Source organism: Simochromis diagramma, unplaced genomic scaffold (assembly GCF_900408965.1).
Source record: "Simochromis diagramma unplaced genomic scaffold, fSimDia1.1 OVJJ01000150.1, whole genome shotgun sequence".
In the NCBI taxonomy this organism is placed as follows: Eukaryota; Metazoa; Chordata; class Actinopteri; order Cichliformes; family Cichlidae; genus Simochromis; species Simochromis diagramma.
This window is the reverse complement of record NW_024387083.1, coordinates 805,301-822,300: the sequence shown is the minus strand read 5'-3', so window position 1 is coordinate 822,300 and position 17,000 is coordinate 805,301. Positions and strand designations below refer to the sequence as shown.

Below are 17,000 nucleotides of genomic sequence, written 5' to 3'. Positions count from 1 at the left end.
TCAGCCGCATGGTGGGTCAGCAGCAGGAGTCTGTAGAGCAGCCTCTCTCTTTCTGTCTGTTTATGGTGCATGGGCTTGAAGACAAAAGGCTGGCGCAGGACAAACAGTGGATTTGTGTTTATACATTCTTCCAGCCAAGGAAAAACGGCCGGACATTTCTATTTCAGGCAATGCTCTCTGGCAGTTCTCCTTTCTCGCAGATGTCGCTGCAGTAACTCACGCTTCAACCGGTCGTATGATTTCAGAGTTTGTTGAAGTTTGTTTTCAGAGACAAATATGGTAAAAGAGCAACAGTGAAATCTCACATTTCTTTTATAATTCAGAAACTCTGAAATATAGGCCTGTGCGACTGTTTAGACATAAATATTTCACTATTACGTGTGTGACTAGAGTTTACTGCTATCCAGTGGCCTGGGTTTAGCTGATGTAGATTTAGTTGTGCATGATTTATATTTTAATCTGGTAATTTGGAGCCTCGCTGAGGCAGTACTGCTGACAGCTGGATGTTTATTCTTGCATGTTTATTATGTATGGCTATTTTGTTGAATTAGTTGTGGTGACGGGCTGTTAATTTACTTGTTCGGTTGGCATGAACTGAGTTACACCTGAGTGCTTATAGCTTGTTTCACTTACTGGGGGAAAAAGGCTTGATAGCTGAACTCCTAGACTGATTTTGACTCAATGATTGATAAAGGAATGCTGTACTGTACTCGAGTGCTGGCTTGTTTTTATTCTTGGTGCATGCAAGTGGAATTGGGTAGTCTTATTTTATTTCCTTTTTGTTTTCCTACTAGCTCCCCATAGTGTGCATGTATGTGGATTAAATGAAAGAGAGTAGAAACAGAGTTGTTGTACTTAAAGTTACACTGTACTTCTCTTTGTCTGGAATAAAACTCTGCGCTTTGAAGAAGTCAGTTTCCTGTATGCTTCCAATGTATCCATGTAAGTGGCCCAACTACAGTTCTCTTTGTCTATACCTGCTTCTTCCCATCTCATCACCATTTACTCTATATATAGACCATTGAGTGCTATAGGCCTATATATAGTTGTGACAATGTGGATCTTGTACACACTTTCAAACATGCGCATCTTCATCTATCCATGGCTGTCTTTCTGATTGTGTGTATGCCCTGACATAAAGCAGCCCACACTCCAAGCATCTGTCTGACTGTACCATTTTGGCTGTCATTAACGTGTTGTTTTATCTACATTTTAGTCACATGTTGTATGTGCTATCACAGGTTTATTCTACTTGTAGTTAGTGGCTGTAAGCGGAGTTGATTCGGGTCCAATCATAGTCTCAGTTCCAGTTACAGAAAAATTAAAGGGAGTCTTTTTCTTATTTTCTTATTTTCTGTCTCTAAAGGTGGATGCTTATGTTAAACATAGCTAAAATTTCAAATAATAAGGTTTAGTGTCATCCCTGCACATACAAGTCCTCTCAATGCTCACTGTTCAGATATTTGTTTGTTTTTTAATTGTCTTTGATTTGTATGTTGTCAGCCAGGAGCTTATATCCTTATATGGTCATCTCAAGCAGACCACTGCTGTTTGGGAGGGGCAGCCAATCAGATGAAAGTCAGTTTACAGGGATAGGATGAATAAAGATAGGGCTGGAATAAAATAAATAAAAATATATATTTTTTTAATGTAAATCACACAGCCACTCTGGTAGAGCTTGGAATGAACATAATGGGTCCACTTTATTTTTAGGCTGGTGTACACATCTGGTGTGCGCCTCGCACATTTTGAAACAATGCAGCTGTCGTAACTGTGCTTCTGGCTGATGATTGGATTCTGCTCTGTGTGAATAACAGCTGCTGGTCACACAGAGCAATTTTCATTTGTTCAGGGAGCTAAGTTTTAATGTTTCCTTCTTTGTTTATTTATACGGGACCGTCTGAAGGTGAAGATGTATGATGCTAGGCTATTAACTTTTTGATTAATCCTAATAATCATGATCGAAGCACACTTTGATCGCACACGCAAAATTAAGTTGTTGCAAGTATCATATTTTACAGGTCTTCACACATCCATAGAAGAAATGGTATTGAGACAGAGACCATGTTGGACCCTGCAAACTCCCATTCACTAACCCTCGCTCTAGAATTGTGCGTTTGCGATCGATCTGTGTTGCTGGAGTGTTATGGGAAGTGAAGGCTCCTCCGCGGCGCAGAGTTTTAGTCAGATATAACACAAGAGCACAGAATGGCTGACACGTGTGTGTCTCTCTGTGCCACGAACGGTGCAGCTTTGCATGCAAAGTAGGGACTCGAGTCGGGGGTGCAAGCGAGCCCGAGGAGTGTCGTCATCGCTGCATGGATGTGTGCGGGTGAAAAGGGAGGAGAAGCAGTTGTGTCTGTTTCTGCATGCCTGACAACGCATATTCTCACCAAACGGTGCTGCTGCCACACGCTCCTCTAACAGACACAGTTGGGCCTTCAATCAGTCGTTTCCCCGTGAGAATTTCATTTGAATGAACTCGAATGCGAGTCACAGGATCAGCCACGGTCTGATTCGAAGGCTCACCTGTCATAGATGACCACGGCCCCCCACCCCGCACGTACACACACACACACACACACACACACACACACACACACACACACACACACACACACACACAGTATTTGATCTGTTATTTAAGCTTTCTGTTACTGCATGAGTCACCACGGCCAAGATTAATGAATGAAATGTGAGCGTGTCCGTGTGTGTTTACGAAGAAAGTGCTTGAAAGAAACGGGGAAAGAGAGTTTGCACTTTGCCCTTTTCAACCCTTGATCTGTCGCTGTGTGTCTGCTCTGTTCTTTCTCTTCAATATCCCTTCATTCTCTTTTCGCCAGTCACGTTTGTCTTTCTGTCATTTCGTATTGATTAGTTTGGAATAGACGAAAAGATGTTTGGTCGGTTTTCTTTGTTTTTTTTGCCTTATTTTATTTTATTTTATTTTATCATCCATCTAGTTTTTCTTGTTTGACTGGCCTTCAGTGTGCTCTTTTGTGGTGACTGGATAAAAGTGGAAATTATAGTCACTCAGTGTCCAAACACACATTTCTTCCTTCTGTGGCGTAACTTTGCTACACAAGAATCAGTCCATTTCTATCCAAAAATGTCCCTGCTTGCCCTTTTGACTGGAAATAGACCCAGGCAGCAATAAACTGACTTTTGCTATTCTGCTCTAACGATGGAGGGTGGTGTTATTTGGTGTCTTCTTTTCTTTTCCTTGGAGGTGTTCCATTTGCTCCTTAGTTATTTTGTGGCTAAGGTCCCCCTCCCCAGTTACCTCCATTCTTCTGGACCATGTTCTCTAGAGCGCCGAACACCTTGCTGCCACGTGTTTGTTGTTACAATGGTGAGAGCATCGAGAGCTAGCATCCTCTCTCCTTTCTCTTCCTCTTTCTCTCGTACTCTGCTCTGAGCTCTAACTATGCTGCTATCAGGTTTGGGGCAAAAACAGGTGGTGGTTGGTGGGGAGGGCGGGGAGGGGCATTTAGGTTTCTTTTGTTCCTGGGATTATTTGTTCCTTTATTTATTATATTTTTTCTGTTTCCCTGACGACTTCTGTGTGTTGTTGTCAGTCTCCACGGTAACCACTCGCTGTTTCTACGGTAACGGTAAGTTGTGTACAAACATCTATCACTAAAATTGATCCCCTTTCCCACCCACCCTTCAAATGGGTATTTATCTATTGTTACATTAACACTATTAATCTTTACATTTCTCTATACCGATGCTTTTAATGCGATAGGCCCATGCAGTGTGAGGCCTTATTGGTATTGTCATTTTTCAGTGCACACTGCAATATCACAAACACACACACACACTCTCACACACACACACACACACACACACACACACTCACACAAACAGACTGACACAGCATCTTCCAACAGACCTGATCTTTTTTAGCAGTAATATTTCCTCCACATGGCCGTCCCCCACCCCCTCGCTCCCTCCTCCACCACGTCATTAACACCTCACTGGGAATGACCGAATGTAATCACCCTCCTCTTTTATTGCAATGACACGGCTATCTACAATCCCATCTTATTAATTCTCCATTGGACTCAATGCATATAGCATCCATTTCTTGATTAATAAAAAAGAAATCAGCAGAAATGAAACAAAGCTTTGCTCCCTGTGCTGCCTACGATCGCTTTGACTGAATGCAGAACTTGCAGGGCAATTTAAGGCTACCCTGGTTTTCAAGTTTTTGTTTCTTTTTCTTTAATTTCTTTTTTTTAATTTCACCGGTCTGTCTGATTTTCGGGGAGAGCACATTTATCAGATATTTGCCAATTGGACGCGGTGTTTTGAAAAATGATTTGCCGCTCACACAGGCCGAGGCCTAATGCTGAACATGTGGCGAGGCAGGATCTTGGCATATCATACTGCAGACAGTCGCTATGCCAGGAGAGCCCTTTCTGTGTTTACTGCCAAGGCAAAGATTTCACAAATGTACATACCGAGGCTAGCACACTGGCTTTGCCTTGACGTTAAAAAAACAATTGGAACAATAAACATATATATATATTGGGATGTTTTCTTCAATTGATGTACAAGTAAAACCATTAGGAACCATCCAGACACAGTTGCACCAGTTTTTCATACAAGTTTGGCTGGAAAGTTTCTTATTTCCAGTCCAGCAGTTGAATAAAATGGGTTGCACCATTAAAACTTGTTACTATCCAATTAAGACCTGTTAGCCTTTTTCAACAGGAACTTCACAGATGTTTGTGATATACCTTTTAAAGTTTGCAGTATGTTGTTTTTCTTGTAAACACTTCACACACGAGGTAGCTGGAAGGGGTTTTTGCAGTTAAACTATATATCAGATGATGCCACAGCAGCAACTGGATCAGACTGAAAAACTGAGGACATTCCACACCATTCTGTATAAACCCTAGAGATGCTTGGGTTGTAAAATCCCAGTAGATCAGCAGTTTTTGTGAATTCCTCAGCCTGCCTGGCACTAACAAGCATGTCACATTTGAAGACACTTATATCACATTTCTACCTCATTGTGATGCTCAGTTTGAACCAGCAGGTAACCGTGACTATGCCTAAATACATTAAGGCCAAATAGGGCCATAAGTGAATTATTTCTTAATAATTAAGTAAGCTTAATTTCCTCATATTAAATTCTGACCGGAGGCATCGCCCCCTGCTGGCCACTGGAAAGATGCACTTGGTTTCACTTTTTTGGTTGGTTCTGTTACACAACAGCAATGCCTGGGAGTGTTTAGCTGTGAATGTAGTGTTTTATTCTGTTTAGATTTTAAATGAAACCTAAATAAGAAGTAGTTTATTTGGTGCAACTCATTTTAAAGTGACTGCCTTCAATAAACTAACAACAACAAGTTTGAGTGAATGAAAAGCTGATGCAGCCCCCAGCTTGTTATCACTTACTGAATCAGCGAGTTTTGTGTAACCATATGCATCTCTAAACCGATATGGGGTTTACCTTGCTGTTTTTTGGGTCTCTATTATGCTGCCTTTTCTTTTACTTTTCTTTTTTGTTCCTTTGGTTTGGTTTTCTTGTAGTGGACTGTCTGTGTGTTAGTAGTTGTAGTAGTAGTTGTAGTGTACTGGTCTTTCAGTTTGTGACACACAGTTTTAATGCCTGGCATAGTGTCTCGTGTTTATTTTATTTCTCTCCTTTTTTGGGAATGAGGATTGCTCTCTCTACTCTCTCTCTCTCTCTCTCTCTCTCTCTCTCTCTCTCTCTCTCTCTCTCTCTCTCTCTCTCTCTCTCTCTCTCTCTCTCTCTCTCTCTCTCTCTCTCTCTCTCTCTCTCCTCTCTCTCTCTCTCTCTCTCTCTCTCTCTCCTCCCTCCATCCTTTGGTGCTCTGTTTCTCAACCCACCACATACAGTGAGATTTTTCAGGAGAATGGTCACCAAAACTGATTGCTTTTTTTGAATGATGCACCTTGGTATATATATATATATATGTTTTATTTTAAAGAGTAATTGTTTTTAGTTTGTTTTTTTTCTGTGTGTGTGTTGCTCATGTAAAAATTTCTCCCTTGTTCTCGTTTTTCTTCACTCCATCTTTTCGTTCTCCTGTTTATTTCGTACATGGACTGGCTCTGTCTCTTTACTTCTCACTTTTGCATCCCGTACTCTTAACCTCCATCCTTGTCTCGTACGTGTTTGGTGTGGGAGTGCTGCGATTGTTTTGATTGGTCTCTATGCTGCATCCGACGCTTGCTGATTGGCTGAAATTTTCCTTTTTTAAAATGTTTTTTTTTTTTTTTTTTTTTAAATTTTGTTCATTCTTTTCTTTTTTTTTAGTTTGTTACTCACTCTTGGTCATGTGATGCGCCCGTATTTGGCTGCGTGTAATTTCTGTGTTATATGATTATTAATTTTGTCGAACAAATGTTTTTTACCCCACTCTTTCTCCCCCTCTCTTTTGAATTTTATTTTTAAAACTATTTTCTTTTTAGGTACGTAAACCCCACAAGTTTGGTTTCATATGGAAATGTGACTTTGTTTTTGTCTGGTTTTACTGTCCGGGTCCGACTGGGAGGGCAAAAGTGGGCTGAGAAAGGATGAATGTTTGATTAATCATTAACACTTAAGATTTGCCTTCCGTATTGGTCTCTGCTGATTTGCATGTGTTTCTGCCGATCGTTTACCCAGTTTCATTAATTGCGCATGACACAAACCACACAAACACACACACAAAATAGCTATATATTTAGATTTCTCATGCAATGTCATGCACATAATGGAAAAACGAAGATTTGTCTGCCCTATTGGATGTGATACAACCAGTATTTGTATTCCCCGACTGATTTGGCTGTGCTTCCTTTATGTTTCAGATGCAAACACCTTGTGATTGCTTTGGTTGCTAAGAGATTGATGCATTTCTCGGCGGGTTTTCATGGTTGTCTGCAAATGCTGGCTAACCACCAGCTACGTGGTAGTTAAACTTGAAAAAGTGCTAATCGGAAATGGCAAAGTTTTTGCCTTCATGCAGCAACAAACACGTTTCAAAAGGTGTTCAAAACTTTTTGAACTGGGAAATGCTCATTTGTCTCCTGTGAGTTGTGGCTGTGAGACGGTTGTGGATCTAACTCTAGGCCTTATTGGCCTGATCCTACACTGCCAACGTGATTGTCACACGTCCAAAATGGCAGACAAGTTAACGTCACATGGTTAGAGGTCACATTTCTTGCAAAACCTCAGTAAACAAATAGATTATTAGAGTAGCTTAAATGTTCCGTTGCTACAGGGTAAAGGCCTTTGCACACAGCATATCCATCCAAATATATTGTGCTAGATATCTTTTAGACTCGTCTATTCATAATTGAAACGTTCACACCGACTGCGTGATTTCACTGGATGAATTTGAAGCATTTTTCTAACAGTGACCAATCAGATCACTGTATTTGGCAAAAAGTGCACTGTAGGTCAAAAAGCACACTGATACTGAATATACATATAGTAAAAAGTTTTGTGTCGCTTTTTTTTTGCAGTGCGCTCGCTATATAATGGCCTTAAGTGTAGTGTTACCTTCAAGCTTAAAGCCTCTGGGAAATTTTCCCTCTTGTAACACAACGTTTGCATAAATTTGATTCATTGACTAAACTGAGATTTCAGAATGTTTCCACTCAGACACCAGCACACAGTTGTGTGAGAGAGGTAGCCGGGCCCGGCTAATTGAATCATTTGCCACTGACCTTGTCATTTGCAATGAGGGAAAAATGAGGTAAACCTCATTTCCATTTGAATGAAGCTCTGCAGATAAAGAACATGACTCACTGAGAGGGGCGATGCGAAAGGCAGCCTTAATGGTCTTATAAATTGGAGTGAAGCGTGCATGCGCACACAAGCACTCTCATTCCTCAAGCTCTCTCGCTCTCTCTCTCTCACACACACAAGCAGAGGCTCTTCGCTGGGCAAAAGGTCATTAATCTTTAGCTTGCCACACAGTCAAATGTGCAACTTCAACAGCACACTTGGACAGTATGGGTTATTACAGGGAGCTACAATCTCCCTCTCTTAAAGCCCATCAAAGGAAGATGAGGATAGATCAAGGGACCGGAGTAGAAGCCTTTGAAGCTCAGAGAGGAGATTATCAGCCGTCTTGGATTGAAAGGCCGGAGCATTAGTCTGAAATGTCAGCGAGCATGCACAGAACACGCACGCCCCTTTAAAAAAAAAAAAGAAGAAGAAGAAGAAAAAGCCACAGTACTTGCCAAAAATTAAGTACAGCTCAGTTTCCTTTGCTGTATCCCCACCCCTGTTTATGCGCACATCAACAATACAACCAGTGTCACCAGTGGCACTCCTTGTATCTGTTCATAGCGAATCACTAAATCTCTACTGGGCAACCTGCTTTTTATTGCATGATGACTAAAAAGTCCCCTAACAATCTCCATCCAGTTATACACACAGACACACACGTGCTACATAAACAAGAGTCAGCAGCCTCGTCGCTGATGAAATGCAGCAGCACTCACTTTTATTTTCCAGCCTGTGATGTTGTGTTTCATTATTCTGCAGAGGCAGATTTCTCTATAATGTGCACAATATTTAACATGTGGTGCCAGCAGAAGAAAATATTGTTTGACCTTCAAGGGTGCATTTTGATGATAATTATTATAATAAAGAAATGTGGCAGACTAGGAAAGGCTGATTGGGGGAAGAAGATAAGCTACAATGTTGGCACAACTAAATTGCTTAACCATAATCCCAAATGACACCGCTATTTCCTTTTTAATAACAAAGTCAGCCACATGATGAGCAGAGACTATTATAATAACTCAACACAGCAGCAGGCTTTTTCAATCTACTGTACAAAACACCACGCATATCAGCCCTGGCCTTGAGATTTACATTTCAGACTATGTGCTACTTTTCCTCTGCTGAGCTGTTGTGTCTGTGCCTCTGACTGTTGGCTCCTCCATCCCCCAGGTGAATAACGCCACCGCCAGAGTGATGACTAACAAGAAGATGGTCAGCCCTTATCCTAATGGAGAAGCTCTCAGCACACTACCCTATGGTAACACACACTGTGATGTGCACAAACAATGAACCCAAGCCTGTCTAAAAATACAAACATCATAGGTACATGCGGAGAATAGTTTATAGCTTCGCAGTCCATTAAGTTCATTTCCAGCTCTGCGTTCTTATTCTTCTTATTCTTATTCTGGTTTTTAGTCCATTTGAATCGGACTCTGGCACAGTTTTCTTACTTGTTGCGGGGTCGTTTGAGCAGATGCAAACAAATTGGCACTCGGGTGTAGACCAAAACAACTGCACCGAGACACATCAGAGGTGGTGGTCTGTATGGTTTGTTTACAGTGTGAAAGCGAGCTGAACCAGCAACCTGCAAGTTTGAGTGATAGCGAGGTATGCTTTGCATTCTGGGATGCAGCAGCTACCATCAATGCATAGAGTGTATAAACGGTCATTGCGAGCTAGCAACAAGCTGTAAAATGAATCCATATTCCCCACGTTTACTTTTGTTTCTCCTGCCTCAGACACACCTGATAATCTGACTGAACGTGGTTTGTAATGATGCATTTTTTGTAAAAGAAACCAAACTAAAGGGAAAAGCTACAAACTCATTAACTGATTCAGATCAAACTAAACAAACTGCAGGTGTGAAAACACTCTGAGCTCTGCGTCATTCACAGTTCACAAAAGAAACTTTAATAATCAAAATGTATTTTATAATCGGTCCTGGTGCAGTCGGTCAATTCATCCAAAAAAACGAATAACACAAGAATTGTATTCTTTATGTTTTGATTGGTTGCCGTTGCAAACAGGAGGTTTGAATAGCAGCTTCTTCTCGTAGATTTACCAGCAACTGATCTTTATAGCAAGCAACTGATGACAGCAGTAAAAGGGAATATCAGAACATATCCACAGTACACCATATGTAATATACTGGATAAACCATTTTTGCTGTAAAAACAGATGGGGTACTGTTATCATACCGTAAGTGCTTCTACAAGGACGCTGAGGGGTAGCACTATGCATGCGACAGGCATTAACACTTTAAAGACGGCTCCTGTTTATCATTTGCTCTTTCCCTTCTCTGTGTGACTATTAGCAGGGTGGAAGTTGAGTCCTGTGGTGGGAGCTATGTATGGACCAGAGATCTACGCAGGTAAGGCCCATCTCTGTCTCTTCAAGCCACACTAAAAATGGTCTGTCTGGCTGTAGAGTGACAGCCCCACTTTACATTTTAGTCACACTGTGATTGTTAATCTGTATTAATGCACTGCTCACCCAGCATTCTTCCTCACTGACAGTTTTATTGATACAGTCCTCTGTGTTATAGTTGGAATGTTCCTCTGCCTTTCTTTCAATTTATTCCGAGTGTCACTTTGTTTTATATACTGTCATCCCATTTCCTACCTGGGTTGTCATCTTTCCTCCTTTAATCCTCTCCTGTCCTCTTTATCTGCTTCCTCGCCTACAGTTCCAGGGTTTCCCTACCCTACAGCAGCAGCAGCAGCCACAACAGCGGCAGCAGCATTTCGCGGTGCCCACCTCCGGGGCCGAGGCCGGCCCGTCTACAGTGCTGTGCGGGCCGCTGTGCCGCAGCCTGCCATCCCTGCCTATCCTGGGTGAGGATAACCTGCCTCTTTATAAACAAGAGCTGTTGCTGTTGAAGCTCATTCTGGATATAGAAAAAGAAACCAGGATCTGTTTTGTTTAGTGCTTCGGTAAATCCGCCGAGCATCACCTCATGAGTCATTTTCCAAATTCTGTTTGACCAGGTCTCTGCTTAACACAGCTGTGCTCATTCACTCCTCATGCTCAAACATTATTCACACTTCACTCTCTTCAGCAGTCCAACTGGCACATTGTCAGTCCGTTTACAAGCTATTCAGTGGAGTGTGACACACTGATGGGATTGCACCATTGAAGCCTCATTTGAATAAACACATAGATCCTACCGTCAGCAGATTTGCATAAACACACACGGACCACATGCAGACATTATACAGCAGCAGTCACCTTGCGCACAGATTTGCTTTAGATTATTCATGTTTACCATGATTTGTTTTTGCGTTTTTTGTTCCCTCGGTGTGTGTGCACTGTGCATGTTGTTGCTGTGCTGCGATGATTGGCTAATGGGGGTTGCGACTGCGAACGTATTCAGTTCAAAGCCAAATTGACCGGTGGCTTGTCTGTACATGACATTTAAATAAAGCGAAACGAGATGAAATTGTGCGTGGGGTGGGTGAGGGATGCAGGAAATACCTTCTCCATACGTGCTCCACTGAAAACTACACCTCCCAGACATCGTTCCTCATAAAACGATCTATTCAAAATGGCCTTTATTGGCCAGATTTTCTACTCGCTGGGGAGCAATAGCCGTTTATGGTCTCATTTCAGTTCAATAACCTTTATGTATTAGCCCCACGAGTGTATTGTTTAATGTTTTTGAGATGCAGTTGTGGAGCTTAAATGGAACTTGTATTTCCTCTGCATGCTGCATGGGTGTGAAATAACTACTTTTCTCTCTCTCTCTCTCTCCCTCTTTCTTCCTTTTTCTCCCTCTCTCTACCTGGTCCCTCTTTTTCTCTATTTTGCTGTGTTGTGACCTCCATCCACCCTGGGTTTCTGGGACCGTGCACCACTCTGTTCGCACTGCACCCTCCACTTCCTGCTCTTCTTCCGCTCTGTCCCCCTCTCTCTCTCTCCCCCTCCCATGTTCTCCTCCTCCTCCTCCTCTCAGCGTGGTGTATCAGGATGGGTTTTACGGAGCCGCAGACTTATATGTAAGTAAATTCACCTCCAACCGACACACCATCTCTGTCCCTCCCCTCACGGCTTTCTCCTGCTCTTTTTTTTTTTTCCTTCTTGGGGTGATTCTGCATGTGTGTCCGGTCATGCGCTGCACAGAGCTGCCTCCATAATGGTGAATGGTGAGAACTCTTTAGAAGCACGACATGCCACATACCTGCACAAGGTCCTTTGTCTTTTGTGCATGAGCGTTGTTTTTCGTCGACAAACGTGCTGGTTATCACACAACTGAGCACCAGCTGTGTTCATTTAAAAATGAAATAAAACTGAATAAATGACATCATGTGATGGGATCCACAACACCACTACAAAGGCTGCTCTGTAGGCGGATGCGGCAGCGTGCGTCAGTGAATGAGTGTGTGCGTGCGTGTGTGCATCCAGGTTGACAACGGTTGTTTCTGTTCTCTCTATAGACTAGTGTTTCAGGACTCAGTCCTTAGTCCCAGATTGCCTCAGGTAGGGTCAACTCAACACCAAACCCTGAGTGTGCATTGTTTTACTGTACTACCTCCTCTGATCTTATGAATCATCTTCTGATCTGATCTGGAACATGTTGTCTTTTAGTTGTTTTAAAAATTACCGCTGCTTTGAATTTTGCTTTATTCTTTTACTAACTCACTGATTTTTCTTTTTTGTTCTTGCTTTTCCAGTTGTGGGAAAGAGCTTTGTTTTTGTTTTGTTTTTTAACTAAAAGTACTAAATTGTATGGAGTGCTTTTCTTCCTGCTCAAAAGAGAACCTGGTCTCTTTTGTCTGGTTGGCTAGTTTTGGTGGAAAATGACACCTGCTCTTATTTTGTTCTCGTGTTGGAAAAGATGGCAGTATGCATACAGTTGTAAAAGTTCTGGTCAAATGTTTGCATTCACTTGTCAGACACACTTATATCACTGCAGTTTGGGCTCCTTAATTATTTCTACAGCTGCTCTTTATTTGAGACGGCAGGAAATCGACTTTTTATGTCACTTGAAAAACAAGTGAGGGTTTTTTTTTTAACGTTCTTTTTTAGATCCCTCAGTAGATACAAGGAAAACTCAGACTGGTCAAAAATAAGCTACAAAAGCTGACTGTATTTTTAGTAAGTATCAGTGGCCTACAGTCATGTAGAAAAGAGAAGTTTTCACTCGGTGCAGTCCTCTGAAGAAATCCGCCAACTTTAGCAATAACTGGATCGTTTTCTGTTTCCCTCGGCTGTTTACTGAGATCAGGCTCTCACATCGTCGTGGAGGAATTTTGGCCTGTTTTTCTTCACAACGTTGCTTTTATTCATCTAGATTTGCAGGCATTTTGCTCATACTTCTCTTTTTTTTCAGCCATTCTGCTGATTTGCTCCTTTTCCTGCTGAGTGATGAGTGACTCTGTGACTCCACGGTGCAAAGAAACCCAATTCACAAAACGTGGTGCTGTGGATTATGGCCAAAAATCTATATGGAGACAAAGTTGCCTCAAAAGGTTTACAAACGTGCACAAATGAGTGATTTGTGTTTAACTGTTGAGGACTCACAAGCACGTCTCAATCCACACACAAATACAAAGCAATCTAACTGGGATGTAACACTATTTCACAAATGCATAGACCCAAACTTTGAATATCATCACATGATTGGCGTGAGGGCCTGTGCAGACTCATCCATGGATAATTTATAATGGATTGGATTTATATAGCGCTTTTCAAGGCACCCAAAGCGCTTTACAATGCCACTATTCCTTCACTCTCACATTCACACACTGGTGGAGGCAAGCTACGGTTGTAGCCACAGCTGCCCTGGGGCAGACTGACAGAAGCGAGGCTGCCATATCGCGCCATCGGCCCCTCTGGCCAACACCAGTAGGCGGTAGGGTAAAGTGTCTTGCCCAAGGACACAACGACCAGGACAGAGAGCCCGGGGATCGAACCGGCGACCTTCCGGTTACAGATACGCTTCCCAACCCCCTCAGCCACGGTCGCCCCATAACTAATTTACATCGCAACACACCAACTACACGTGCGCCCAGAAACATAACAGGTATAACTACTCGGCCAGCGGCTTATAATCCAGGCTTTAATGGAAGCATAACACTGAACATTTCACAGCACTGCATAGAGTCCAGTAAACAACGCTGCTTTTCACATGACTGTACAGTACAGGTTAACCTCATGAGACTGACTCGTGCTATTTTGAAACCAGAGGTAAGGGATGAGGCGTGCACTGAGCATGCTCATATGGTAGCAATGTCCCTTTTTATTTATTGTTTATTTTAATCTACTGAGGCCTCTAATTTACTCAGTGAAAATCATGCTGAATCTAGTGATTCAGATCATAACTCAGCAGGAAGTGGTTTGCTGAGATTTCCCCCTCCACATCACCACCAAGCAGACATCTGGTTGTCCTGTGCTTCTGTTTTTTGACCTGTCATCACTCGTTTTTTTTTTAAAGAAAGTTTGACCTAAAATGCAAATAAGAGTGCAATGATTTGTAAATGATTTAAAAGGAAACAGAAATGTAGTTTGAAAAGTTTGTAGTTTTGAATTTTAGGCAAGAAACCTTTCTGTTTTGTTTTGGAGCAGGTACAACAAGTGATTGGAAAAATTGTGTAACGCTAGAAAACCAACTAAAGGAATATCTCACAGCTAACGAGGTAGATTAGTGGCTTAGTAAGTACAACATCTGTCGAGTAATTACTCAGTATATGGTGCAAAATGTAGTTGAAAGCATACTCGGAGCTCGACGTGGCCCACTAAGCCACTAATTATGGTTCATAGTACACCCCTCTGGTGCTAAACTGACCTCCCTGCAGTCCAGACACAAAACAGTTTTTTTACAGGACAAGGTGATGCAGCATGGTGCAACATTCCCCAGTTTCAGTATTTCATGTTTTGTATCGAAAATAAGCCGTAAATGATTTACAAATCATTGTATTTTGCACCTTTTCCATAAGGCGGTGAATGCAGATACTCTAGTGCTACTTTGTTTCAGAAATGTTGTTTTAATATATGCTTTCACATAATCCGGTTTATTTAAACTTGGCTGCAGAAATAATTGTCCCCAATACTGCTTTAATATACCATAGATGTCTTTTACAAGTATATCTAAACCTTTGACTGTACTGCGTTTTCCAAAAACTAAAACACAAACTATATTTCCAATTGGATGCCACCATATTATTATTATCAGATTATCATAAACTCGAAGTTCCTTGTGTTGTAAACTTTTTGTTTCTAAATCTGAGGCTGTGATTTTACAGCAGTGTCCCGTGAACGTTAGTCAGTGCCCTGAAAGCCTTCTGCCCAGAGGGGGCTCAAGCTGAAATGGAGAACATGGTCTCTTCCTGAATTAACTGCACACCCCCAGGATGATTATTGAAGCATGTGCTGATCAGCTGCTGCATGCCGGCGTGCTGTTTTACTGCTCCTTCTTTCCCTCCACTTACCCAGAAAGCCTTGCTCTCTCCCACTAATAAACATTTTGTACCCCACCTGCCTCCCTCTGGTCCGTGTCTCGTAGCCATCGCTGAGAATGCTGGGATGTTTCTGTTGTGCTTGGATATTCTCCATTCTGATCAGGTCCAAATGCAGTGGGATTGTTTTGTTTCTTTTTATTTGGTTTTCTTTTTTTAAGGAGGTCTGGATTGTAATTTTGGGTCATGCATGCAGTCTCAGTGCAAGGAGATGATTTTAGTGTCAGTCTAGGCTTGTGTGGGTGTGTCAGTGTGTGTGACCTTTTTGTTTCCTTCTTTTTTTCAGTCTTTCTCTCTGTTGTCTTTGTTCTAAATCCATGCAAAAGAAACACTTCTAATAACAAATATTGTTTTTGTCATAAGCAAATACTCTCCATCACCACTGGAAATGCAACACTAGCATCCGTTAGTGTCCTTAGAGCTGTAGGAGTCCTCTTGATGTATCTGTTCATTACTTTAATCTTCCCAAGACACTGAGGTTTCTATACGGCCTCAGATGTGTGAGCATTTTATCTTCCACTACTTGTTTTTTTTTTTTTTGTTTTTTTTACCTCCCCCTCTCCCGTAGCGGTAATAATACAATCTAACTCTACTTCGACAGTCCAATTTCCTCTCCCTGTCTCACTGATAAAACATTTCCTCCATCACGCCCCACCACCTCCTCCTTTTCCCCCTATGCATATGCAATATACTGACACAAACTGTATGTTTATCGTAGACGATAAGAAAGTAATTGTGCTCTGAATACACAGAAGAAAGTATTCGTAACTTCTGAACCAAATGTCAGTTTGTTGCATCTCTCCCGCCCCTCCTCCTTGACACACCGTAGCTCAGGTATCTTCCTCCTCAGAGGCGTGCGAGTTAGCTCTGCTGTATGTGTCTTTCTCAGGGAGGCTACCCGGCTGCTGCTGCAGCCGCCGCCGCCGCTTATCGCTACGCCCAGCCTGCGGCTGTAACCGGGGCAACCGCTGCAGCTGCTGCCTACAGTGACAGGTGAGGTCAAGGCAGGACACAAATATACACGTAGACACGCTAAACTGTACGGCAGAGCTCCCGAGGTGAAGCGTTAATACTCTGAAAGGCTCTGATCCTTCATTGTGTTTTAGGGGCTTTTTATTTATTTTTTATTTTTTGGATAAGAGAGAAAACTTTTAATCGAGTTTGGGGATTTAAGGTTCACTTATGTTGGATAACAGTTTGATAAGATAACAGTAAGAGTTGTATGTAATCTTGTATCTGAGGGTTTTTGTCATTGGGACGCAGTGGGGGGAGCATTTGCACTTTCAAGCCAATGTTTGCACAATGTGTGGCTCCTTATGTGCGCAGGAGAGCCAGAAAAGATGAAAGAGGGGAAAGAATAAAATGTTGACATGAAGAATTATCATTTGACTGTACTAGGACTTTCCCCTCATCCGCTTTTCATTCATTTAATTTTATTAGAGTTAATCGAATTCTGCAGGCTGGTTAATGTCAGGCAGCGCACAGGTATTGCATGGCAGGACGTTGATTTGCATTAGCTGACGTGCTGTTGGCCTATGCGAAGCTTTTAACTGGATAGAAATAAAATATATTTTAAAGTGTGTGATGGATTAATGCTGCAGTTGCCTGGGTTGTAGCACAATGAGGAAATAACTTTGATATATGACTGAAAATGGGCTCTTCTACAGATGCTCATCAACCAGTTTTATTTTTGTGCGTAAAAAAAGTAATCGTCCACTTCTATTTGTGCTGAAGCAACTGCAAAAGATGCATTTATTCTTTCTGTGGATTTTAAACCTGCGTTTAAGTTT

At 41.9% G+C, this 17,000-nt stretch overlaps 1 protein-coding gene across 13 annotated transcripts in view; it reads left to right on the top strand.

Moving 5' to 3' along the window:
* Nucleotides 1–17,000, top strand: part of LOC120742600 (RNA binding protein fox-1 homolog 2-like) — a 52,524-nt gene that overhangs the window by 29,793 nt on the left and 5,731 nt on the right. For 7 of the 13 annotated variants that reach the window (XM_040046012.1, XM_040046011.1, XM_040046013.1 and 4 more), the window contains 5 exons: nt 8,927–9,014; nt 10,071–10,127; nt 10,443–10,590; nt 11,709–11,751; nt 16,100–16,203. In XM_040046012.1, the coding sequence (XP_039901946.1) occupies nt 8,927–9,014; nt 10,071–10,127; nt 10,443–10,590; nt 11,709–11,751; nt 16,100–16,203 (440 nt within the window). Of the gene's footprint in view, nt 1–8,926; nt 9,015–10,070; nt 10,128–10,442; nt 10,591–11,708; nt 11,752–12,189; nt 13,298–16,099; nt 16,204–17,000 lie in introns of those variants that run through there. The other 6 variants (XM_040046016.1, XM_040046020.1, XM_040046009.1 and 3 more) reach the window with 6 other exon arrangements.